The sequence below is a fragment of the Ranitomeya imitator genome, chromosome 3 (assembly GCF_032444005.1).
Source record: "Ranitomeya imitator isolate aRanImi1 chromosome 3, aRanImi1.pri, whole genome shotgun sequence".
NCBI lineage: Eukaryota > Metazoa > Chordata > Amphibia > Anura > Dendrobatidae > Ranitomeya > Ranitomeya imitator.
The window spans coordinates 389457379-389475624 of record NC_091284.1 but is presented as its reverse complement, the minus strand read 5'-3'; the positions used below and the strand labels follow the sequence as shown (position 1 = coordinate 389475624).

The 18246-nt window shown below is 40.1% G+C and overlaps 1 protein-coding gene across 2 annotated transcripts in view; it reads right to left on the bottom strand.

Annotated features, from left to right (window-relative positions):
- The window catches only part of TINAGL1 (tubulointerstitial nephritis antigen like 1), a 72962-nt gene that overhangs the window by 23217 nt on the left and 31499 nt on the right, over positions 1 to 18246 (bottom strand). Inside the window, exons 1-3 of one of the 2 annotated variants that reach the window (XM_069756991.1) lie at positions 17817 to 17978; positions 15171 to 15499; positions 6755 to 6818 (exon numbers count right to left, since the gene is read on the bottom strand). In XM_069756991.1, the coding sequence (XP_069613092.1) occupies positions 6755 to 6818; positions 15171 to 15474 (368 nt within the window). In that variant the 5' untranslated portion in view covers positions 15475 to 15499; positions 17817 to 17978. Of the gene's footprint in view, positions 1 to 6754; positions 6819 to 15170; positions 15500 to 17816; positions 17979 to 18246 lie in introns of those variants that run through there. The other variant, XM_069756990.1, reaches the window with a different exon arrangement.

Here is an 18246-nt window from a genome sequence, read left to right as displayed (position 1 = left end):
TGCCTCGTTTTTAATTTATTTTTTTAAGGTGTTCACTGAAGGGGTTAACTAGTGGGACAGTTTTATAGGTCGGGTCGTTACAGACATGGCGATACTAAATATGTGTACTTTTTTTTTTTACATAAAGAAATGTATTTATTGGAACAATATTAATTTCTTTTTTTTCTTTATTTAGGAATTTTAAAAAATATATTTTTACACAGTATATTTTTTTAAAACATTTTTACAATGTCCCAGGAAGGGACATCACTGTATAAAGTCAGATCGCTGATCTGACACTTTGCACAGCACTGTGTCAAATCAGCGATCTGACAGGCAGTGCAGGAGGCTTGCTGGTGCCTGACAAGCAGGCACTGACAAGCCACCTCCCTGCAGGACCCGGAAGGAACCTGTGGCCATATTGGATCCGGGGGCTGCAGGGAGGAGACCCTCGGAACAACGTGATCACATCGCGTTGTTCTGAGGGTCTCAGGGAAGCATGCAGGGAGCCCTCTCCCTGTGCGATGCTTCTCTATGCCACCGGAATGCTGCAATCTTGTTTGATCGCAGTGTTCTGGGGGTTAAAGTGCTGTGATAATCAGCTGACACTCGTCCGCGATCGTCCGCGCCCCCCCCCCCAAGCGTGGCTGATCGCACGTGACGTACTATTCTGTCCATGGGAATTAGGTCCCAGGTCACATGGACGGAATATTACGTCCAATGCCAGAAAGGGGTTAAAAAGGTGGTTCATGCTTGGTAACCTTCTGATGTTGTTGAATTACAACAATTATGCAAAGATGATTGGGTCAAAATTCCTCTAGAGTGTTGTAATAGACTCATTGCCAGTTATCACAAACGTTAGATTGCAGTTGTTGCTGCTAAGGGTGGCCCAACCTGTTATTAGGTTTATGGGGCAATCACTTTTTCACACAGGGCCCTGTAGGTTTGGATTTCTTTTTCCCTTAATAACAAAGACCTTCATTTAAAAAAAAAGTATTTTATTGTACATGAGTTGGTGACTCTAGGTTAGCACCTGTTCACATTTTAGTCTATGTTTGGATGTGACGGTCAGTTTTTTGATTATTCATTAGCCTTCAGACTGAGAACTCCACCTCTTAGCTTCAGGCATTTTTAACCCTGCTGTTCTGTTGGTCAAAAATGACCGACTTTGAACTTCAATATTCTTTAAAATATTCAAGATGCGGCTCTGAAACCCGTGGCCGACCGACCCATCCTCATTTAAGTCAATCAACCACAAGTTTCAGAACCACATCTTGAACACCCCAAAAAATACCAAAGTTCAAAATAGGTCTCCCCAGACCGAACAGAACAGCAGGGTTAATCAAGACAGAACCCTACCCCTCCACAGAGATGTAGATTTTTAGTCAAAGAGAGGACTCACAAGTTCCCATACAGATGAAGACTTTATTCTAAGTGAGGATGGCATTGATAAGTCCTGGTAAATGAGAAATGCCTTATCGTGACTACCAGGTACACAAAAATTGGCCAATTTATACGCTAAACATTCTCAATTTTTCATATTTCTAGTGCAGTAATGCAATTCAATTTTCATATTTGCAAGTTTTGGCGCTACAGTGTGCTGCCTTATTTATTTTATTGTACATGAGTTGGTGACTCTAGGTTAGCACCTGTTCACAGTTAGTCTATGCTTGGATGTGATGGTCAGTTTTTTTATATTTGTATTTAAAAAAACTGCAGTATGTTTTTACTTGTGTTATCTTTGTCTAATATTTACATTTATTTTGTGATCTGAAACATTTAAATGTGACAAACATGCAAAAGAATAGGAAATCAGGAAGGGGGCAAACACTTTCACACAACTGTATAAGAACTACACGAAAGACACTATTTGACAGATGATGAAACAAAGGTACAGCGAGTGTTAGACAATTAGATATAACAGAAGCAGATTCTATACAAAAGGAAAAGAAACAAAAAAAAACACTACTAGTCCTAGCAGTACTCCTGGTATTTGTTCACAGGTGGCCAAACATGCAACCGCTGCCCTCAATGACTGACGGCAGAGGTCACATGCTTTTACCTTTAAACATAGATCAGGCCCATTGCTAGAATTTCAGACTGGGAATCAACACTGGATTATTGGGGTAAGTGCGTGGTAAGTAGTGTTATATTTTACATTTTTTCCCATCATAAAAAAACATTTTTGTATATACTATGGATGTACCTATAGAGGTATAAATTGCAAAACAAGACCTGGTTCCTTATTAGGCCCATACGTCCCTCTGCCATATAAAAAGTTACTAGTATAAAGGCGGTATACATGTAAAATGACACTTTGAGAATTAAGCATGTCTGTGCGGATGAAAGTGCCATATAAACACACACAGTATGCCGTGTTTGCATGCAGACAGTTAACTAAGCGGCAGACAAACTGCAGGGTATGAGGATTACTTGTTCTTTGCTATGCGTTTTAAGTCTCCAGCTTCCTTTTAAGGCTGCATACAGGAGTCTAAGTTTAGCGAAGAACTATCCTGGGAATCTCATCATTTAAGCCCTACTGATTTTCCCACTGATTCACAGTATCTCAAAACTTATTATCTTAGCCTGAGGTCATTTGTCGCACCTCGGGTTAAAGATTACTTGGTATTTTATAAAAATATTACTTTAGACTTGTTACAATTACAACTTAAAGGACTCATCGCAACCTGTCAGTTCATCCACAAGTATTGGTTGTGTAATGTGAAAAGTATTGTCACCTTCAGCGCATTGTCATTAATATTGTAATAAAATGCCTGATTTGTATAAAGGTTTTCTACAGTTTCAGAAATAAATCCCATTCTTGTAAAAGTTACTTTTCGAGATCTCTCTGGCTTGGTGTCTCCCGTGCAGTGCCAGGAGCATATGCTGTACACAGCAATCATATGCTTTCCCTGTGGGTGAGTTTTGGGAAGTGCTGATCATGAGCGCACTCCGGTGATGCTGTCTACAGTGGATGTCTAGATCATTCATCGTCAGTGCCAGTGGCCTTTGTGTTTGATATCCTTGTTGAATTAGGTCAATCGATGAGATAATTAAAAGAAAACACCAGTCATGACATCTTGACTGTCCTAATTTTTTTTAAACTACATCACACATTATATTCTTTTCAGCTGATAATTTGAAAAGTGTCATGGAAAAAAATGTTAGATTTTGGTCTACTAGTAGAGTCCATCAGTGATACCATTAATTACTTCGACTATTTACCTGAGCTACATTACAGTCGGACCAAAAGATCTTGTCTTCAGGAGCGCACAACCCTCTTGCCTCCTAACTTCCGGCTTGCTTGTAGCACCACCCTTCTGCCTCCTAACTTCCTGCTTGCTGGGGGCACCACCCTCCTGTCACCTAATCGCCTGCTTGCTGGTGGGCACCGCCCTGCTGCCGCCTAACCTGCTGCTTGCGGGGGGCACTGCCCTCCTGCCTCCTAACTTCCTACTTGATGGGGGCACCGCCTTCCTGCCTCCTAACTTCCTACTTGATGGGGGCACTGCCCTCCTGCCTCCTAACTTCCTACTTGATGGGGGCACCGCCTTCCTGCCTCCTAACTTCCTACTTGCTGGGGGCACCACATTCCAGCTTGCTTAACTGACAGTTTGGATCAGCGTGTTGCCATGTCACTAGTCCGAACTGTGCACACTCTGATACTGCAACTAGTATTGGCAGCTTTGCCTCTGCGTATCAAGAATGCACGGGCTCTAAAGTTAACCAAATCCATAGCCATTCATTTGCCCAGCTTCAAAGCTGAGCTTGCATGCCCTATTGAAAAGAGCTTAAAACAGTGCGCTTCTTGCCTAGGACACTAGCCACCCCTGATAGACTTCATCAGTGGCCTATAACCTAGGCAACAAACAATAAACAATAGTATTAAAAATACCACTATTCTTGAGAAGAGACATGATTTTTACGTATTATTAAAGTGCAAAGTTATTATTTACCCTGAAGGCATTATGAACACTTTATCAGCCTCCTAATAGCTTCTTCAACAATAATGTACTATCCCTAAATGCTAAATCTATGTGTTTAAAAACAAAGTTTAATCATTCCTGCTCTCCTTGCCTGCGGTAACCGGACTAGTTTGGGACTGCTGTCAAGCAATACTGCTGATCGGTGGAAGCATGCCCACAGCAATGTAACTGACATCCCGATGTGTGCATGTACCCATCTCCTTTGCCTCCCTGCACACACTAGGATGTCTAGTGGCCAGTGTCAGGCAGCTGCTAGTAAGGCAAATAAAATAATGGGATGCATTAAAAGAGGCATAGATGCTCATGAGGAGAACATAATTTTACCTTTATACAAGTCACTAGTTCGACCACACTTAGAATACTGTGCACAGTTCTGGTCTCCGGTGTATAAGAAAGACATAGCTGAACTGGAGCGGGTGCAGAGAAGAGCGACCAAGGTTATTAGAGGACTGGGGGTCTGCAATACCAAGATAGGTTATTACACTTGGGGCTATTTAGTTTGGAAAAACAAAGACTAAGGGGTGATCTTATGTTAATGTATAAATATATGAGGGGACAGTACAAAGACCTTTCTGATGATCTTTTTAATCATAGACCTGAGACAGGGACAAGGGGGCTTCCTTCTATGTATGGAGGAAAGAAGGTTTAGGCATAATAACAGACGCGGGTTCTTTACTGTAAGAGCAGTGAGACTATGGAACTCTCTGCCGTATGATGTTGTAATGAGTGATTCATTACTTAAATTTAAGAGGGGACTGGATGCCTTTCTTGAAAAGTATAATGTTACAGGGTATATATACTAGATTCCTCGATAGGGCGTTGATCCAGGGAACTAGTCTGATTGCCGTATGTGGAGTCAGGAAGGAATTTTTTTCTCCAAATTGGAGCTCACTATTTGCCACATGGGTTTTTTTTGCCTTCCTCTGGATCAACATGTTAGGGCATGTTAGCATGTTAGATTAGGCTATGGGTTGAACTAGATGGACTTATAGTCTTCCTTCAACCTTAATAACTATGTTACTATATTACTATGTCTGTTACACCCCCGGTGGGCGTGCTTCCATCGATCAGCAGTATTAATTGACAGCAGTCCCAAACTAGTCCGGTTACCGCAGGCAGGGAGAGCAGGAATGATTATTAGCATACACTAGTAAGTAGCATTGATTGATGGTGGCTCCGGACTAGTCCGGTGACCGTAGGTGGAGAGAGCACTGAGAATTAACACATACATTTAGTATTTAGGCATCATTAAAGTGGATATTAGAATGCTGATAAAGCGCTTGTAATACCTTTTAGTGGTAAATCCTCTTGTTATATTCCCATTTCTAATATGGAAAGTGTCTATTTTTCAATGTATTTTTCTGACTCACCCTGCCAATTATTTCTTAATTGACCAGCATTTTTTAGTAAATATTGTCTTCTGATCGGATTGTCATGCGGCTGTAATTTCTCTGCATAGGTGGTTACGTTACGGATGACAAGACTTGCGGCACTGAGGAAATACTTTGTCCTCCTTACAGTTAGAAAGAACATGATTGTGAGTTTTCCCCTCTGTCAGCGTGCCAGCTTTTCAAATCAAATTAGATTTCTGTCTCTAGAGAAAATTATGTGGGGGAGAGGCGAATGTCCCTTACAAAGCAGATCTAAAATAACCAGTGTCACAGTATGAGGTAGGACGGAACTAGGGATTTAATTTTTTCCCAATGAAATAAAAAGGCTGCAAAAAATATGAATAAAAAACATGCATCAACAACTGTGTCAGAACTGAAAGCCGGTTGAAAAAAAAAAATGGATACCTGACACAGATTTCTCTTGGACGCCATGTCAGAATTCCAACCCAAATAAAAATCTGTCTGAACTTTACAACGTTATGAAGTGAATTCTAAATTGTAGCATTTAACTACCAAGAAAAATTGTGACGCATGGACGATAAAAAGTCCACACGTGGCAGATTTCTTGCAGAATTCAAGCGTCCGCATTAAAGGGGATATCTAGCTTTTTGTAAACGAACGCCTTATCCTGCGAATAAGCCGTCATTATTAAATCAGTGGGGACAGGATAATTGGCACCATGTCCAATCTACAGCTTGAAGAGTCTGCCCTTGGACTAGTCTTCCTATTACATATTTTCAAAAAGAATTTGCCTCCCCTCTAGCACCAACTGGTCTGAGCACTGCCGCGATGCTTAGGTTGGTCCATAGGCAGGCCCGTTATTACCTACAGTACATAATGTAGACAAGGCTGCAGCAGGGTCACATTATGGTCCCGATTCATCATAGTGAATTCTGGTGTAAATCACCTTGAAAAGTCGAAAAAAATTTGTGCAACACAGTTGTGCATCAATTTTGCGACTTTTGGCATTTCCAAGCCAGTTACACACAATTCTGGCAAAATGGGTGGAACTGGGATGGGATGGAGTTGCAGCAGGGGTGTGGAAATCTTCGGTCTTGTTGAATCTGGCCTATATGTGCAATATATGGGTGTCCAGTAAATAGCAAAGATAGGTAGTGAGCGGAGTGTCATCTAGGTACCTGAGCACCACTGCAATGTTCACATGTAGGGATGACACCAAACACGACAATGTTTTATGGGGAAAAGCTGAATTTCTGTCAGTATTTATTCCGGATACACAGACACTGACCTCATACACATTGCCATACTTTAGATCCATTCTGCAGAGATACTAAATACAAAGCCCATAGCCTGCCATGGTTCAGGATTATAAATTCTGCATCTGATTCCTAAGGACAGGTATCCTTCCATTCACGATAATGGAATCTACATTCTTACCATCGATTGCAGTTATCTTGATAAGTTGCTCCATTTGGATAGTTCTTGCCATTTCTGATACATACTGGAAGAAAAGAGTCCCTGTTATTAGGGCTTGATCATTGACAAGAGAGGATTAGGATTACAAGATATTTTTAATCAAATTAAAAGGCTAAATTTGACCAATCAAAAAAGGAAAATGGCAGAAAATTTAACACATCACATTGCAGTGCTTAGATTGAGACGCACATCTTTATCACTAAGACTGGGCAGCTGACCACATCAAGGGAATACATAATTACATTTTAAATGTAAAATTCAAAGGATGAAAATCGTATCATATCCACAGCTAAAAATCCACACGTAACACACAGTGGCATAGCATGAGGGAGGACACAGGGGCGGTTTCTCCAAATTCTATGGGGGTGCAACATTTCTTCTCCCGCCCCCATTGCCACTGCCAGAAAAGCAATGAGTGCCTACCCACAGAACAAGCAGACAGGGACTCCTTTGATATGTACTGTAAGTCGATTCCACAGAATCACGTGCAGAGCGGAGATGAATTTGTCATTGACTGCGGCGTTCTGCATAGACGTCAACCAAGATGACAAAGCTGTCAGTATGATGGAGAGAGTTATGTCATCTTAGTTGCTGTCTATGTCGAGCACAACAGTCAATGACAAACTCATCTTACCTGCTGCGCTCTGCACAAGAAGCAACTGAGATTAGAAAGGTTGCACTGAGCTACCTGCCTCTCCTCTGCCTCGAAATTTTGTTAGAGGAGAAACAGACCTGCAGGCGAAGTTGTCCCAAATTTAAAAAAAACGGTCAGTCTAAAAAAAAGTTAGGAATAGGGTGAGCGATAGAACAAGGGTTAAGGATGGGACCAGGGTTAGGGATAGGACTAGTATGAAAACATAGTTTTATAGCAAAAACACAAAAATGAAATAAAAATGTAATAAAAATGTAAAAATAAAAAATTATAACAATCTATAACTTTATTTTTAAAAGGTCATGTCTTGCTTTGACCCAGGTGGTGGCAAACCATGATATGCCACTGCTAACCTTAGCCTTAGGCCTTAGGCTATGTGCACACGTAGGAAAAGAGATGAAGAATTTTCTGCACAAAATCCGCATCTCCTGGCAGAATTTGCAGCGGTTTTTATGCGGAATTGATGCGAATTTTGTGTGGATTTTCTGCAGTTTTTACCACTGCGCATTTCTATTAATGGAGGGGTGCAGAAAAGCTGCAGATCCGTACTAAAGTAGTGACATGCACTTCTTTGAAATCTGCAGTAATTCCGCACTGATTTTTCCGCACCATCAGCACAGCTATTTTTTATCCCATTGATTAACATTGTAATGTACATCATAGTGCGGATCTGCAGCATTTCTGCGCGGAAAAATCCGCTGCAGATTCACAGCAAATCCGCATCGTGTGCACATAACCTTAAGCTAGGGTCACACAACTTCATTTTCTCTCAGAGAAAATCGGGTCAATTATGCAAATCACACTGATTACACTCTGAATAGAGTGTGATCTGATTTTTTCTTATGAGGAGAAGATGGAAAAAATAAATCTCCATCTTCTCCATTCTGTAGATTGTTGAAAATTGGATCGCACTCAGATGTCATCCACGTGCAGTCTGATGTTTCCCACGAACTCATTAACTTGCATGGCCGAGAGCGATCCGAAAAACATATGCAAATCATGGATGCTGCAATTTTTTTTCCTCAGATAGAGTGTCCGAGGAAAAAAAATCAGACATTTGAAAAAAAAGCAATGTTTTGCAGGATCGCCCTCGGATCAAAATACAGTCGTCCGCACGAGCCTTTACATTGATTGATTATCATGAATGAGCGTTCCTAGGAAAGCTCATTTCCCAATAATTGAGCATTTTTTTCTGGTGAAATGATCTATAAGCTTGCTTAAAAATCGTTGTCCTCGGCAGCACATCGTCCTGTGTAAACAGGTGCTGTGCTGCTAAGAACAATGGCTGTCTATGAGCAAAGGACGACCTATTACTAACTGTTCTCTACAAATAGGAAATATGGTCTACCTGTAAAGAAACTATTAAATGACCAACAATAAGCAAAACATTAGCTAATTGACGTTTAACGGTGGCGTAGACCCAGCCATAGAAAGGACTTTAGCAAATTGTAAAGACTTTTTTCAGCCTCTAATCTCTAGTCTATTCACCAGTTCCATGTATGATGGTAGAACTGTAATTGGTCACCATTAGTCTATTTACCGGTCACATGTATGATGGTAGAACTGTAACTAGTCACCACCATATTCAGTTATGACATACAAGTGCTTCTTACTAAATTAGAATATCATCAAAAAGTTAATTTATTTCAGTTCTTCAATACAAAAAGTGAAACTCATGATATAGAGTCATTACAAACAGAGTGATCTATTTCAAGTGTTTATTTCTGTTAATGTTGATGATTATGGCTTACAGCCAATGAAAACCCAAAAGTCATTATCTCAATAAATTAGAATGATAACAAAAAACACCTGTAAAGGCTTCCTGAGAGTTTAAAAAGGTCCCTTAGTCTGTTTCAGTAGGTTCCACAATCATGGGGAAGACTGACTTAATAGTCTATCAAATATAGGAGTTTCACTTTTTGTATTGAAGAAATTAAATAAATTAACTTTTTTGATCATATTCTAATTTAGTGAGAAGCACTTGTAGTTGTAGTTAGTCAGGGTAGGTTTGTCAGTTCTATAGAAATTGATATCCTTATTTAAGACTTGTGGTCTTTCTCCACTATATGAAAATAATTTGGATACATGCTATAAATATTAGATATTATAAATAAAATTTAGCTACCCGTTGGCATTTACTGCAAAAGGTAAGGGGATTAGGAATTGTACCGATGGCCCTTGCTAGCTGTTCAAGAATGGGAGAGTCTCTTCTCAGCCATGGGAAAATCACTGTATCTCCCCTCTACATCAATCTATATGAATACAACAAGGCCATTTATATGTTTCCCACTTTTCCAGCTTCCTTGGATTGTCAACAGTAAGTTATTGGGTTACGTGAAAGTTCTTCATTGCTCTTTGCCGAGTACGGTATGTTTGATTAATATCGTTGCTCTGAGTTTTGGGTTAGGTTTTTATAGACTTTCCCTGTTCTCAGTAATATCCTGGCTGTTAGTATAGATGATATGTATATAGTTTGGGCAGGGCCATAATTAACTTTTCCTGATTTTGTATAGCCTTTTCATAAAGTATCCTGTTATATGGCTGACATTACACTTTTACTTAAAGAAAATATCCGTTTTGGAAACCGTGCCTATGTCACATTAAAAGTTTACTGACAGATTTATACATTATTATATAGTTACAGACATTTAGCCCCTCGGGACAAAACCAATTCTTTCGCTAAAGATAAGTGTTTTTTAGAACATTTTTTTACTTCCTACATTCCATTAGCCATAGTTTTTTTTAATTATAGGACTACATTGGTATTTTTATGTCTATGTTGCTGTTTACCATTTTATTTAGCTCAAATTATACCATTACTTTATTTCATGGGTTATTACAAAAATAAGGACACTTGATATGTCGTTTTGTATTACTTTTGGGGACTTTTATGAAATATAATGATTATTAAAATTGTTTTACCATTAGCAGATTAAGGCAGGGGTAACACAAGCGTAGATTCTCATGCAAAAGAATCAGATCGATTAAAAAAAATGACACTCGGCACAAACTCTGATCAGATTGTCAGCTAAGGCTGTGTTCCCACGATGAGCCTTTATCACATTTTTGAAGCTGCGTGTTTTCCTGCGTCAAAACCACAATGTCTTACAGTTCCAGCAAAGTGGAAGGGATTTCTCGAAACCTCGTGCCCACTGTGCTTCTTATTTATGCTGCATAAAATGTACGTTTTTCAAATCCGCATCATGTCAATTTCTCTTGCGGGTACGCAGAATTTTATGTGCAGATTTTCACCGTAGACTCACATTAGATGCAGAAAATCCTCAGGTAAAAAACGCATAAGTTTTTATTGCATTTCCGTGGCAGAAATGCATAAAAAAATGCATGTAATCAGCACCTAAGTATATCAATAAAGTTTGGTGAAGTTTCAAAAATAAGCCAACTTTATTTAAAGAATGACACACTGAATAGAGACAAACACTGCAGCTTTAAAAATGTGATAAACGCACATTTAAATAAAAAATGCACATAAAAACGCAAGTAACCAAATTTAAATAGGTGCAGAAATTCTGAAAGGTCTGTGAATACACCTTTAGGCCGGTTTCACACGTCAGTGGCTCCGGTACATGAGGTGACAGTTTCCTCACGTACCGGAGCCACTGACACAGGTAGACACATTCAAATCAATGCATCTGTGCATATGTCATTGATTTTTTGCGGACCGTGTCTCTGTGTGCCAAACACGGAGACATGTCAGTGTTCGTGGGAGCGCACGTATTACACGGACCCATTAAAGTCAATGGGTCCGTGTAAAACACGTACCGCACACGGACGTTGTCCGTGTGCCGTGCAGGAGACAGCGCTACAGTAAGCGCTGTCCCCCCCACTGGTGCGGAAGCCGCTATTGATATCTTCTCTGCAGCAGCGTTTGCTGTAGGAAGATATGAATATTCCTTTTTTTTTTGGTGGAGCCGCATATTCATTACTGTAAATGAGCGGCCCCACGTGACCGCTCATACAGTAGAAGGTGCAGCCAGGACAGGAAGCAGCGCCAGCGAGGGAGCCGGGTGAGTATTTTAAGAACAGCGGGCGGGCGCACAGGGGATGGGAGGGGGGTGGGGACAGGGATCTTTATTGTAAACACGAGAAACCCCCCAAAAAAAGTAATATTCATATCTTCTCTACAGCAAACGCTGCTGCAGAGAAGATATCAATGGCGGCTTCAGCATCAGATATAGGGGACAGCGCTAAACTTTAGCGCTGTCTCCTGCATGGTGCGTGTGGTACCCAGTGGGCACACGGACACGGATAATTCTGGTACCGATTTTTCCGGTACCGGAATTATCTGGACGTGTGGGACTGCCCTTAAATGGAATGAAAATCTATTTCTCCTGTATATGAAAGGATTCTGAAGCTCACATTTTGGTTTGTTCTGTTCTACATCATGGGGAAGAATTTATGCAATGTCCTTTCTAAAACCTGCACATGTAACCAAAATCTAAATTGCCTTTATTCAGCTTAACCAAGCAAAAGTTTAGACGATGTAATTGGTTTTACTACTGGTGGCAGAAAACTATCTTTCCCTAAATAAGCTGTAAATACTAGAAACAGATAAGATAATAATAAGAATAGCAGACAATTTAAAAGCTGCTGATTCATCACTGAATTTACCCATTTTTTGAGTGTTTAATTTTTTTGTTTTGTTTTCATTTTTCGACTAATTTATTATCAGTTTTGTGCCTTTATGATGCTTTTTTAAGCTGTTTACCACCCTCTCCATTTTTTTGTTTTTTATTGTGGGTGTAGTTAGAAAATTCTAGATGGTTTTGTCTCATTCATAACGTGCAACTCTATAAAACGTACTCTACTGCCCTCCTGGAATATTTTTGTAGATTTTTTTCTGACTATGACCAGACAGACAGGACAATTATGCAATGGACTCTGATCAAACTCTGATCAGAGATTGACCAAAGTGTCAGTATAGCGTGATCTGATTCTCTCAGAAGAGCACACTGAAGAGAAGATGGAGAACAAAATTTCTCCATCTTCTCCATTTTATGAGTCTGCGGAAATTGGACTGCACTCGGATGACATTTGAGTGCAGTTCGATGTTTTCCATGCACCTATACGCAGGTAAACCACACTGCGGATTACCCGCGGATTTACCATGGTTTTTGTGTGGATTCCACCTGTGGTTTTACACCTGCAGATTCATATTATGGACTGCACGAAGAATTGACATGCTGCGGAAAAAACAACGCTGCGTTTCCGCTCATTTTTTTCCGCAGCATGTGCACTGCGGATTTTGTTTTCCATAGGTTTACATGGTACTGTACAACGCATGGAAAACTGCTGCGGATCCGCAGCAAAATCCACACATAGCCTTATAAATACTGGGGTAAAAAGTATTGATGAGGCTTTGATTTATGTGGAATTGATTGTATTTTTAGCACTGTTTTGGGTACACAAATTACTGTGTAATTGCTTTACGTTTTTGCGAGACGAATATAGAGAAAAACTATTTTTATTTAGTGTTTTTATTTTAGTTTATATTACTGTTCATGTTTCAATCAAATAATCCCTAAAATGATTTCTCCTGATTTTTCTGTTTTTTTATGGTGGGGGCTTTTTAGATATATTGCCTAGTAATTCAATTTCAATCATTTAGAGGTAATGCCACATTGCTACATCGCAACCTTCATGCCTGGGGACCATGGTCACTGTGTAGCCCTTAAAGGGAATCTGTCATAATGTTTTTGCTACCTCATCTGAGAGCAGCATAATGTAGGAAAAGAGACCCTGAATCCAGTGATGTATCACTTAGTTCACCGAGTGCAGCAGTTGTTATACAATCAGTTTTTGGATGTAAAATGAAGCAGGGCTGAGAAAGCAAACTCTTCCCACACCATGCTCTGTCATTACATATTTTATTGACAGTGAGCTGCTTATCACAGGAGGGTGTGTGGTCCGATCAGTGTTCACATGACAGCTAGTCACAGCATTAATAATGTTCTTGTAATAAAACCTTCAGTGTAAGTAAACAACAGCACACACTGAATTTTGTGTGTTGATTTACGGTGTGATCGGCCAAACATCTACTGTATATGTGGAGCCCCCTGACTAGCGACAGATTAAGTCAAGGGGATAAGGGTCAATCAGTTTGATCCTTTTGTCCTGTAAACAGAAAAGCTACTGCCAAATAGCGCTTTCTCTTATCCTTCCTTAAAGGAAGCAGTAATGCTTGGCTGAGCCAACTGTTAATAAATATGGGGGAGTCAGGAGAGATAGCTGCCAGCCGAGGACATGACGTATAGCCAGGGCTTGATTTAAAGGAGACATTAAGACATGTTCTTTAACATAAATAAAGCCTTATACACATTTCTACTTCCTGATACTTATCATGGGGACAGGGGATAAGAACCAAGCCTGGTGAATGGAACAGAATCTTACGGGTAATGGAAACACTGAGTAATTTCATAGTTGCGCAGGTTTTCTTTATACATTGAATTATTTACATAACTTCAGAATCCTTCTTAGGCCAGATTTACACAGAACAGACTGGATTCTAAAGAAAGACTAATGCTGAGCATATTTTATTGTACTGTATTTACTGTGTGAACAAGGCCTTCACATTTTAATCCCCATATTTGCCGTAGTGGAGCCATTAATATTAATGAACAGTATAATGAATCGGTCCTGGTCAAACCACCAAGTCTAAAGGGACAGCGACGCAGGAGACTAATGCACCAGCATAAGAGTTTTGACAGGTTCGCACTCAGCAAATAACAATTAAAAGAGGAATGCAAGTGTAGACATGGGGAGACGTCCATTAATATCGTCATTCCTGACTCGGTGTCTTTGACATGGTCAGTTATTATACTTTCACAGCTTGCAAGCATGTACATGCTTGGCTCAAGAATTCATAATCCCGAAGGATTGTTTTCACACTTTAAACACAATAGCAGGCAGTCTTTGTTCTTTATGGTTAAACTTCCATAGTTAATGTTGGGTAATTAGTCTTGTCCATCTGCTGTCAGTTTAAAAAGGACCATAAAGAGACCCATACAATTCAATGTCATACATTTATGGCATATCCTCAGGTGTGATTTGTATCGACTAGTGATGAGTGATCACGCTCGGGTGCTAACCGAGTGTCTTCAGCGTGCTCGAAAAATATGATTGAGTCCCTGCGACTGCATGTCTCGCAGCTGTTAGACAGCCACAACACCTGCAGAGATGTCCTGTTTGTTAGGCTATCCCTGCATGTGTTGCAGCTGTCTAACAGCCGCGAGACATGCAGCAATGGAGACTCGGTCTTATTTTCCGAGCACGCCGAAGACACCCGAGCGTGCTCAGATAACACTTTATCCAAGCACGCTCGCTCTCGATCTCGATAGCTGTCAGTGTAATGGTAGTCAGAATTCCTATACAAATGAATTGACTAATTTTTGGGAGATTAGATTATAGCTCAATTCCAACAAAATAAAATGGAAACGACAATGTGCTGTACTTTCTCTTATGAATGGAACAGAATTTTTTTTAAAATATATATCTTTTCCATAACCTCCATGTCGTGCTGACTGGTGGGAGTTTGGGTCATGCAAGGTGCTCTGCTCAGCTGGTGGAAGCACTAGGCCCCTGCATGAGTGTGCATGGAGTGTTGTATGGGTTTGTAGGCTTTCTGGACTGCTATGAATCATAATGTAATGTCATATGCGAGTGATGTGCCACAACATATAACAAATATAGTCTGGTTGAGTCATTCACCTTTCAGGATGTTTGGAGGACTAACACCCAAGCAGAATCTCCAGAAGTCCGGACAGCAATCTGACACAGTTCTGTTGCAGAACAGATCGCAGTAGCAGATAGTATCCAAATACGGCACAGTGCAGGCATCATCTCTGCCGGGGCAACACGATTCTCTCTGCTGGCAATATGAGCCCCCAGCATCTCTCATACCAAGGCGGTGAAGTCCTGGGGCCAGCTCACGCTTTGTACGAGACCTAGAGGAAGTGACATTGCTGACCTCCCCTAAAACCAGGAAAACTAGAGCCAGCAGAATCAGCTTCATGCTTGGATATTGCTGTTGAAGTTTCCTGTAATGAGATGAATGACAAGATGGTCACATATAATTTTACTTTCTGGAATCCGTACATGTAATGGAAATTTCACAAAACGTTGTTCTTCTACGTTACATAGATAAAATACAAAAAGGCCTAGGTCTCGATTCATCAGTTTTCATCAGCATTAGTGATGAGCGAATGTGCTCGGATAAGATGCTAACTGAGTGTCTTTGGCGGATGCTCGAAAAATATGTTCTAGTGGCTGTTTGACAGCTGCAGCACATGCAGGGATTGTCTGTTTGTTAGGCTATCCCTGCATCTGTTGTGGCTGCCTAACAGCCACGAGACATGTAGCTCTGGGGACTTGAACATATTCGAGCACGCTGAAGTCACTCGGTTAGCACCCGAGTGACTTGTCAGCATTCGAGTGTAAAATAGTTGGAAATGGAGCAATATTTGTAATCAACTTGAGGTAGAACAAAAGAAAAAACTTTTGTGACCTTTGCCATACTAACGCCTAGTACCAGCCAGTTCAGACAACTTTCTTAACAGTGGGCATAGCTTTGCCAGAAGAGGTGTGACCATGAACGGTCAGCAAATTCATTATAATTTATGCCACAAAGGTTCGTAAATTGCAACAGTAGTACACATTTTACACTGGTACATGGCACCTGAAGGATGCGCCAAATTCCTTAACAGGTGCACACCTCTCAATGAATTTGGCGCATGGTATTCCAGCACACTGTTCATGAAGACTGGCATGTAAAATGCCGGTTTTTGATGAATCGGGATCAAAATACTTATTTCATCCAATAGAAATAACAACAGAAAGTGGGTGAGGAGCATCTTGTTAAGAAAACATGGGATTCCCCATTAGTCAACCCAAGCGGGAATGAAATATTGGATATATAATTGACGCGAAAGGTTTCCTTCCCTGGTCCCTGCGGCAATATTTTATTATTATAGGTAACATGTCTTCATTTATGTTGTTATGATTCACATTGCTTGGTTAGTCTATGAATGGATATGATGGTTACAAGTTATCTAAAGACGTACTTAAAATTGACTCTTCTCTTCATAATTGACCTACTAGGGTTTTGGATTATGTGTCTAACCAAGTCACGCCACTCCACTAATCTTACAATGTCTGTTTGGTAAACCAATTTATTTAGTTATTACTTTTAGGGATTAATTTCCTATGTGATTTCTATCAGTATCTATCGGGTTTCCCCAACCTAACATCGTTTGTACAGCAACCCTCTGGTAAGTAATCTCTACGTACACTCTCACTAGTCTGCGCACCGCTAGGGACTGCATTGTGGTCTTCATAGATTTTACGCCCTTTTTATGTTGTTCTCATTGTGATTAATTGTATCTTAATATTTAAATTAAATCTGCAATTTATTGAATTACAGTCCTGTAACTGTTTATTGCTGGTACTTATAAGAATAGCACTTTTCCTAGAATATACATTTAGGCAGGATTAAGCAGTGCAGTCATTATCGGTCTCTTCCGCAAGAGAGGAACATGGGACAAATTCTTAGCATGCGCACAACACATTGTGGTTTCAAAAAGGTGAAATGGGACATTTACAAGTTTTTTTTTCCCAAGTTCAAATTTTCCTACAATTACCCTTGGCAAATTACAGACAAAAAGCTTAAGCTGGGCAATTAAAAGTGAGATGCCACAGGTGAGATTTCAGAATGTAAGGAATGAGAAGGCAACGACCAGCTGCAGGGCAGTGAAGGACGTTTAGTAGAAAGTAGCATGTACAGGCAACTCAGGGCAATTGCATGTAGACAAGTATGCAACACCCAGTATACCTTCCCTTCAGATCTGTACATCTTTTCTTATTTTCTTATTATTTCAATGCCATATGAGGTAGACAAATATGGACCTACACCATAAAAAGCATATAAAAAATTTACAGTTCAAATGTGCCAAAAATGTAGATATTGAAACAAAATTAAAGAGGTTATCCACTACTTTATCATTGATGACCTACCCTTAATTGATTTGAATAGGAGGCAGATGTGCAGTACCCCATTACCATCAGAAGACAGAGCAGCTCTGCATTTGAGCCGTTCCAGCTGGTGGTGCCGCCGCTGACACTATTGACAGTCGATTAGAGGGAGTGCTATCTGTCGGACACCGACCGATCAGATATTGAAGACCTATTCTGAGGATAGGGTATCACTGATTCAGTAGTGGACATCTTTAAATAATTATTTAGCTGCAGTTTAAAAATAAAACCATGCCCTTTTCATTATTTTACAATTATAATAGAAATTATAGACAATAGAAGTGTGATACTGTTCTGGAAGGTCTGCATAAATATACAGTGGCTGACCTGAACTTTGCGGAAAGTACAGGAATCACATCAATGTCATGGTGATGCAAACTCCTAACCAGAGAGATAAGAAGCTGGAAGATCACAGGAACCCTTGCTGAATGTTTCCGAAGCACATGAAGGAATGTGCTCACATCGTCATGTAGACTGGGTTATTCAGCCCTACAGAATAACACAGAAATGTGGCAAATATTTTTGAACACAGATTTGTAGGTATAATAAATGTGGAGCGTCATCGGGTAACTTTACTGTACAATATACGGAAAGTCAAAATGTAGCATTCCAGTAGCAGATTGGTGAAAATTGTTGCCTACAGGGTGAACTGAGAGCTCTTCTTTGCTTTCTAGGAATCCAACAAAAATGCAATACTATAAACTCATTTCAATGTTCTTTTCATTGGATTTTCTCTATTATCTGTTTATAGGAGTTC